Source organism: Poromitra crassiceps, assembly GCF_964638095.1.
Source record: "Poromitra crassiceps genome assembly, chromosome: 13".
Lineage (NCBI taxonomy): Eukaryota > Metazoa > Chordata > Actinopteri > Beryciformes > Melamphaidae > Poromitra > Poromitra crassiceps.
Genome location: NC_139644.1, coordinates 26202440 through 26211462, shown reverse-complemented (window position 1 = coordinate 26211462; position 9023 = coordinate 26202440). Strand labels below are relative to the sequence as shown.

Below are 9023 nucleotides of genomic sequence, written 5' to 3'. Positions count from 1 at the left end.
GGACCAATTGATAGGCTATTATTGCAGTAATTCCGTCTGCTATATTCAAAGGCATCGCGATACTCGCGTCTGGAGCAATCCATGCGAGCATGCTTACTGAATGAATACGCATGATATAGGAGGGAAATGAGTCATGAAAGGTAACGTTATAGCTTTATATCAGCAGCGTTGTAACGCATGTGGAGAACAATTAGCAGGCCTGATAGGTATTGATGCGGCGCTGTTTCATACATTCATATGAAAAGGGGTGTCATCATGAATTGTAATTATGGGCTGTATCCAGAAGGAAACGGGCTTCTTCAGCGCTCCCTAATCCATCTGTAACACGTTGGGGTGAACTGGGAGGCTGATTATCTTCAGCCGGTTAATTGATTGCACGTCTGTCATAACTAAATAAATGGCCTTAAATGGAAAACGGACAATTCTATGCATTTAGTTTAGGCTATAACGTTACAGGATAGCCTATGCTACCGCTACCACATGATGGTGGGATGTGCCAATCATACTGGAAATGATGTAGGCCTAATTAATAGATTCAATACAACCTTTACGCCGTTTAATAATTGTCTTTGGCACAGGTTAGCCTATCTGTAGCTCAGGCTGTACATTGTTGTATGCCGACTGACTGCAAGCCAAGGCGTTTATTTCCTATCAACACCCCGCCGCCCACCCTCCCCACCCATAAAAACAGCTGGACGGTCTAATGCACGGCTACACCTCATGTAACGTAGAGCACCGTGAATTTTAGCCGCTGCTAAACGATTTAGCATCTTACCCTTTCCATGGTCGAGAGAGAAAGAAAATAAACGACTATCATCCCCCGGGTCACTCCATCAGAGCATCTGGCCGACTGAGGCTGCAGGCTATCCCCGTTAACACCCGGTTGCCATCCTCCCCTCCTCTCTCTCTCTCTCAGCTGTGGGAGCGACGATACACCTCAGCCTGAGCGGCTGCGTCAACACCCCACAATAAACACATCCAGCGTTAGCAAGACTTTCAGAATAAAATCCAACCCAACTCTCCAGGCAGATCTCTCTCGGTTTAGGGCTTAGGGCCCTTTCACTTCAGGCCTTTTCACTGTCAGTTGATTTTGCCATAGAGCTTCTCTCCTTCCCCCCCCCCTCTGCCTATACCACCGTTTCTGGGCATTGTTATACCTTAGCTGGGCAGTGCACTGAGGTGAAGACGGGTTTCAAACAAAGAAAGCCTTTTCTCCAAGGTGGGTGTGTGTGCGGTAGGTTGTACAAAATCCACTTTTTTGCAGTTAAAAGCATGTATCCACAAATTTGAACTGCCATCTTGTACTCACTGCTGCCACCTACATGCAATACCGCACTACACCAGGGGTATTGCATGTAGGTGGCAGCAGTGAGTACAAGAAAAGTTTTTCTAAAAAATGGGCCTACATTTTCATCATCACAACCACCGCTCTGTGTCATTGTCAGGCTGGGGAAAGCCAGAGACACACTCCCTCGTAGAGGTCTGCTACCCGACCAGAACCTGACAGGACCCGAGACCCAATGTTGGGTAGCCTATTAGTCGGGTAGGGCATGGTTTTTAAATAAATAAATAAATAAGGCTCAGTCGGGTAGGGTTTGATTGTCTCGGCCCCAGGCCGGGCTAGGGCCTACATTTTAGCCCATGCAGACCTCTAGTCCACACAATCATTAAGCACCCGCCCTCACATCCCCCCTCACTCACACTGCTTGAACCATGTCCATCTACCCTAGCCAGGTATGGCAAAAAGAAAACATGGCTCTCAGGCTGCTATGCATATGCATGCGTCCCTTCGTTATGTGGTTCAGTCACCGCCTGGACCCAGTGAAAGACCACCAACACAAGCTGGCGATTACACAGCAGTGCCATCAAGTTCTGATGGGTTGGACGGACCCCCAGTTGCTCTCTGGGCACCAGTCTGGGTCCCTGCCCCCCTCAGGCTTGTCATACGGACTGAAGCCTCCTTGTGGGGATGGGGCGCGCTGTGCGCTGGTCACGGCCGTGTGGTGAACACGACGGTATAAGTTCAGGAGCTTCGCCACATAAACGTTCTAGAGCTAGAGGCTGTATGCGAGCTCTGAGGTTCTTCTGGGGACGGATACACTTGGACACCGCCACAGTCATGTAGTACATAAACCGACAGGGTGGAGTCCTATCAGTCTGAACCATGTGGTGACTATACACTATGACTATACTGAGGTGCGCGTCCACTTGCTCTCCTTGAAAGCAGTTCACATTCAGGGCCAGCTGAAGTGGGGGAACAGACGTGCTGTCGAGGGGGAATGCTCACCAGGCGGAGTGGAGTACGTCGATCCCTTCTCGTCACGGCCACAACACACTGCCCTGTGTGGTTTTCCATCCACAACACCAGACCCGCTCTGGGTCACAACGCTCTGGTGCATGTGTGGCTGAGGGAACATTTTCAATCCAACCAAACACTGCAGCTAAGGGACATTCTACCTGAAACATTATCTGTCATGGAATTGTTACAGTGAATAAAAGTTGTATACAGTAATACAAAAATGTCTAAAACTGACTATGGTTGTGTTTGTGTTAGTTGTTCTGTAAAGAAATGTCATTCATTAGGTTGTTTTTTATTCATTTTTTCTTCGTTAATAACACTTTTGAAAATGATAAAAATAACATTTTGAAAAATGGCTTGTCCTCAGAAATTGGAGCTACATCTTTCACAATTTTGTTATGCAGTAAAATAAATAAATTTGGAAACCATTCTAACAATTCCAAATAACAAATACAAATTTGTCTCTGACAACTCAATGTTAAAACTATAGGCGGTCATCAGTGCTACAGTTGGTAGTGAAAACATGCAGACTCTTGGTTTACAACCACTGCATTTGACAGTTCTGTATGAAAATAATTGTGAAATTATTTATGTAGCCTAAAAAAGAAATAAAAATGGTGTTGTTGTGTTGTGTGTAGGTCCATTCACTCTCAAGTGAGTATCTGAAATGAAGTGGAAGTTTGATAGTCTAGCTTAGCCAGACCTAGCTCCGCATTAGCGCTGTGCCAGCAACAGCAAGGTTTATAATTATAGCTGCCTGAAACTTCAACTCAAACCTCAACTCAAATAATATTATTGAAAGTGTCTGAAAAGATTATTCAGGTGGAAATACTCTCATTATCTTTATTTTAAGCAAAAAATTACTGATGAGACGATTGCACAATGCTATTTTCCCATAATCATTCTAAATTGGTGAATGGCAATGAACAATACATTACTGTATGAGTAATGAACACTGGTTGCATTGCACTTTTTTTTCTTCTTTTTAATATTGGTTTTATTCTGAAAGCAGACTATCTTGCTTCCGGTCTCATTCTGGTTGCCTCCGGCTAGCTTGACGAATCTCCCATCATTTATCTTCCCTCATCTCTCCTTTCTCCTAAAAGGAACAACCTGCTACCGGCTTTGGCTGTGTAAAACCTCACATCCTCACATTTCACCCATTACTGCCAGTTACTGTATTTTTGTAGCCTACGTTAGATCACAAAACCCCATACACAGTTAGCCTATCAATGCAGTTACACGTGAACATTTATTCTTGGCTTGTGAAACAAGTCCACCCTCTGGTGCCTTCATGAGAGAACTGCACCGCACACACACACCCCTCCATGGAATATTTCAGGGCAAATGTGTAGATTTTAGGCATATTATTAGACACTTATTTTGTAAATTTGTAAAATTTTAGGCTATGTTATGAGAAATTCTCAAAAGGCCACACCCAGTTGTGAAAAACTTCATAATTGCCCAAACTTTATCTTTTGTAAAAACGTATGTATTATTAATTAATTAATTAGCGAATGAATTAATTTATTGTTTAATTAATTTATTATTTATTAATAATAATAATAACAATAATAATAATAATAATAATAATAATAATAATATTATTATTATTATTATCATTGTTATTGTTATTATTATTATTATTATTGATATTATTTATTTATTTATGGCAGAACACTGACAGAAGTGCCAGTAATATTCAACCAGTCACTATTGGCAGTCAGTGAAAGGTCTGTCCCGCAGCCAATCGGTAAGGACAAGGCGGGGCATAAACCATGGGGTTGGGAGGTTGGGAGGGGGAGGGGGGCTGATGAAATGACGTAATGGTCCCTGTGGAGAGTGATGTAGACCCTCCACTGAAATTCAAATTGCACCCAAATGAAATGTAAAAATATTATTGAGAGATGGAGGGAAGGAAGGACAAAATATCTGGAGAGAAGAAAGAAAGAAAGAAAGAATGAAAGGAAGAAAGAGGTGACATCATCTTCTAAAAAATAAAAACATGCACACCCACATCACGATTTAACAAAATCCCTCTCACTGAATAAAGTCTATTACTGATGAGACAAATAACTGAAGACTGATGGATAAATCAGCGAATGGAAAACCCTCCAGTTAAGCAAAGACCTGATTAACGGCTTCTGAAGTAGCCAACATGAGGAGCAAGGACCCACAGATAAGCATTTGTTCACACACAACGCCGAAACGTAGAACTGAAGCTTGAAACAGGCACAAGCTGAACTGACGCTTAACCGTTCACACAAGAAGCCTTCTCTTTTCCTCTCAGCGCCTCCTCAGCGCACCTTGAACCCACCCACAACTCCAATTGACTTCATGCCTGGCAGCTTCAAGCTTCACGCGTCACGCTTGGAAAATAGGCGTGAATCCTGAACGATCACTTGAGCAAGGCATGAGCGTGGCTTAAGCGTGACAAGCGCACGGGTGGTGTGAACGGCTTCGCCTGTTAACAAGGACGGCCAAATGAAACTTGTGGGTTCAGCATAGGTTGAGCGTTGCTTCTGCGTATAGTGTGAACGGGGGGCTAAGTAGCCATTCACACTATACGCCGAAGCAACGCCAAAGCTACGCTGAAGCCACGCAGTTTCATTCCGGCATCCTTGCCGTGAGACCGTTCACACGAGCCCCACGCCCCGCAGAAGCAAGTGAGACCGTTCACACGAGCCCCACGCCCCGCAGAAGCAACGCCGAAGCCACGCTGAAGCCACGCTGGGCCGATCGTTCAGGATTCAGTCCTATTTTCCAGGCGTGACGCGTGAAGCTGCCACGCATGAAGTCAATGGGAGTTGTGGGCGGCACTGGGTGGGTTAAAGGCACGCCGAGGAGGTGCTGTGAGGAAAAGAGAAGGCTTCTTGTGTGAACGGTTAGGCGTCAGTTCAACCTGTGCCTGCCTCAAGCTTCAGTTCTGCTTACGTTCGGCGTCCTGTGTGAACAAGGGCATCATCATCATCATCATCAGTATAAATGGGAGCTGGGGCTCTGTCTGTTTGTTTCTCTGGTGTTTGTTTCTCTGTCCCACTGTGATTGTCCCACTGCGATGTCATAAATCCCACTGTGACCAGCTCAGTGGCCTTGTGGTCTGAGTGTCCGCCCTGAGTCTGGGAGGTTGTGAGTTCGATCCCCGGCCGAGTCATACCAAAGACTATAAAAATGGGACCCATTGCCTCCCTGCTTGGCACTCAGCATCAAAGGGTTGGAATTGGGGGGTTAAATCACCATGTGATTCCCGAGCGCGGCGCACGCTGCCGCTCACCGCTCCCCCAGGGGATGGGTCAAATGCGGAGAACAAATTTCACACATTGTGTGACAATCAGTGGGACTTTACCTTACTTTACTTTACCTTTACTGTGACATCATCAGTGATGTCATAAATCCCAGTGATGTCATAAATCCCACTGTGACATCATCAGTGATGTCATAAATACTACTGATGTCATAAATCTGACATCATCAGTGATGCTGGTCTCATTGGCCACACAGCAGCCGAGTTGCGGGCAAGGCCGTGCAGCGGCCGTATTGCGAATGCGAGCTGCAGGGCCAGCTCAGTGAACTGCAGGACGGGCGAGCCCGCTTAGCGGGTGAGCCTAGGAATTAAGCGTGCGTAGTGCGCGAGATCCCTAGTTAAATAAATATTGAAATTTTAATTCCTATCAAATGGAACATTCAACAAACACTGGCTCAATGATAAAACATGAAACATTTTATTTACAGGTAAGTTTAAAACATATTAGATTTTTACTAAGGAGCTCCACCTCCTCTCCTTCCTCACTGACGTAATTCAGAAACCGATCGAAGGAAATCTGAGTTGCTTACACAGAAAAATGTATGCCTCTGAGTCTCCCAACAAGTCAAATTTCAGTCTACATCCATGTCGGTCCAGAATCATACAATCAAATACCTTGAAGCCACGGTGGTCATTCAGCCTTATGGCCCTTTAGGCAATGTTTTGGGGATATCTCAACAACACGGCTAATCGTTTTCAACATGAAAAATGGTCCGACCTTAACCCTTAGCCTCCCACCACCCTCCTACCCACCCGTCAAACCCGACTCTAAAATACTAACTTCCTAGCTACGACCCCTTTCCCCACCCCCTTCCCTCAATTGTCACAGGGTTCAGATACAACAGAAAATAAATGCATGAATAAAGCAATGTCTCTGAATCCAGTCTTCCAGGGTCCAAACAGAAAAGGCTCCAATAATAGACCGAGTCAATCCAGGAAAACAGGTAGACATCCAGGTTTCCAACATAGGGGGAAGATCAGGTTAGGTATTCAAAGTTAAAATGTTTACAGTATCCAAACGAAAAGAAAGCCAATCCGCTTTCCAGCTCACTGTCAAACTCAAGATATCAGACAGGCAGGCAGACGAAAGCAGGCATGGGCAGAGCGGATCCGTGGCATGTGACAATGTCAGCAGTGTTCAAGTTTTAGCACCGGCAGTCTGTGAAGAGAGCTGTTAGAGCCGCCTGCTCCTCATCTTCAATCACTTGCTGGCGGTAAACCAACTGTGTGTCTAGATCGCCACCTTACTTCAGCACCTTCGACAGCGCCCGATTTAGATGAAGCCTCCGTGCCACTGGAAGCAACAGCTGGCCGGCCAATCATCACACCCTCGACCAGGAGGTAAGTGGACGTCTCGCTTATTCTTCCCTTCCTAGTTCAGCGTTGCATCTTCTCTCACGTCAGCTGTCGACAGTGGAAATCAATGAATCAGTGAATGCATGCACACCTGGTCTATATATAGCCGTGCATGCCAAACATTTCCCACACACACACTCCTTCCATTCACAGAAGCCTCAGTTCTCTTCACAGCATTCTTTGAACTGTTTTTGAATCTTTCTGGGGCACCACACAAACTTCTCCTTCGGCTCAAAGTGAAGGTAGGCGAAGCGCAGAAGCCCTTGGCGCTTCTGCTTGTCCAGCACAGCAAACAGGAAGAAGTCGAGCACGCTGCATTTAACACTGCTAAGGTTCTTCATGACCAGAGTCTCTTTGAGAAAGAACCACACAAGCGGGGCCTGATAGTGCTCAAAGCCCAGCTCTCCGAGGCTCTTCAGGATGCGAGTGATGCGCAGATTGTTGTGCGAATTTCGTTGAAGGTTTTGAAAACGCTCCATCCAATTTTCAGCACGTGTCACTTCACCTGTCTCTCTGTTGACCAACTGGATGCCGTAGAAACCCAACATGAGCTCATAGGACTCCACCAGCCTCCTTTTGGCATCATCACTTTTCTTGAAGGCCGCAATCTCCTTCTTGGTGAGTTCTGAAGCCATGTAATTAAGCCCTGGTTCTCGCAGTGGAAACAGCCACTGAATGTAGGAGTGGACTCGTTCCAGTCTCTTGTAATCCGTTTTCCATTCTTTATGAAATGATTCAATGTAGACATCATCAGGATTGGAGGGGAATTGATTGAGATAGAATTTCAAGTTGGTCATTTTCTCTTCTTTTTCTTCTTTCTCTTTTTCTCTGTCGTCATCTGTAAGATTTGAGTAGTGGCCTTGTCTGTAGTTCTGCATGTCTTTTGCTGCCCTTATGTTTCTGTAGTTCTGCATGTCTTTTGCTGCCCTTATCTTTCTAGGCGTAGTTTTGTTTGTGTCTTGACTTGAACGACAGGTCTGGGTCTCTCCAGCTGGGTCGTCTCCATCACTCTCTGTGTCCCAGGTCGAATCATAAACGCACACACAGTCGTCCTCCATCATTCAGGAAATATTATATGACTAGACAATGAAGCATAAATAAATTCAAAATCTGTTTGTGTTATAACCTGGCATATGTCAAGTTAAACTCAAGTGCGACGGGGATGACAGTAAACAATTATCCTTCCAGCCTGGCTTGGTCAATGCTGTATGTTGTTGCTCTTTTTAAGCACAAGAGTCCTCCAATTTATAACCTCAGCAGAGAAGGATTTATGACATCACTGAAGATGTCACAATGTCTATGACATCATCAGTGATTTATGACATCACTGATGATGTCACAATGTCTATGCATAATTGTGACAGTTAAGGTCCAGCGTTTTTTGTGTGCGATTAATTCGTCAATAATATTTTCCGAACCTATATCAGTCAATGCAACTGTGCATACCAAGGGCGAAGTTTTATTTTTTCGAACCACGGCCGATTTTTCAGAAACTCGCTTCCGACGTGTACACATCTGTGGCTGTGATTGACAGAGGGGTCAAAACTCGCATCGCAATTTCGTGCCGTATATTCGCATCGCTCTTGATGTGTAAGGACCTTGAGTCACAATTTGCGTCACGTTTTTTGGTCATGTTTTTTGAGTCATGATTTTGCTCAAGTTTATGACATCAGTGTCATCACTGATGATGTCACAATGTCGATGTGACAGGCGACGTAAGTCACGATGATTTGAGTAACTTTTGGTCATGTTTATGACATCTTTAGTGTCTGTGACATCACTAATGATTTCACGATTTTGGTCACGTTCATGACATCATCAGTCTTTGACATCACGATTTTGGTCATGAATTGAGTCACGATTTTGGTCATGTTCATGACATCATCAGTGTCTGTGAAAAAAGAAGACTGCACACTTCTCTTTTGCACTTAAAAACAATTTGATTTGACTATTTTACCAACGTTGCAGGCTACTCCCTTCTTCAGGGTGTAAAGTCAAACTGTCAGAGCAACATACATAAGGTTCACAGCCACCTGTGTGCAATCAGCAGTCAATTAACAGTGG

At 44.8% G+C, this 9023-nt stretch overlaps 1 protein-coding gene across 1 annotated transcript; it reads right to left on the bottom strand.

The window, feature by feature from the left end:
* Positions 1-7117: 7117 nt before the first annotated feature.
* On the bottom strand, positions 7118-8020 carry LOC310788446 (opioid growth factor receptor-like; the record flags this gene model as incomplete). Its single annotated transcript, XM_083650000.1, has 1 exon — positions 7118-8020. One exon carries the CDS (start codon positions 8018-8020, stop codon positions 7118-7120), a length of 903 nt encoding a protein of 300 aa, XP_083506126.1.
* Between the last annotated feature and the right edge of the window lie 1003 nt (positions 8021-9023).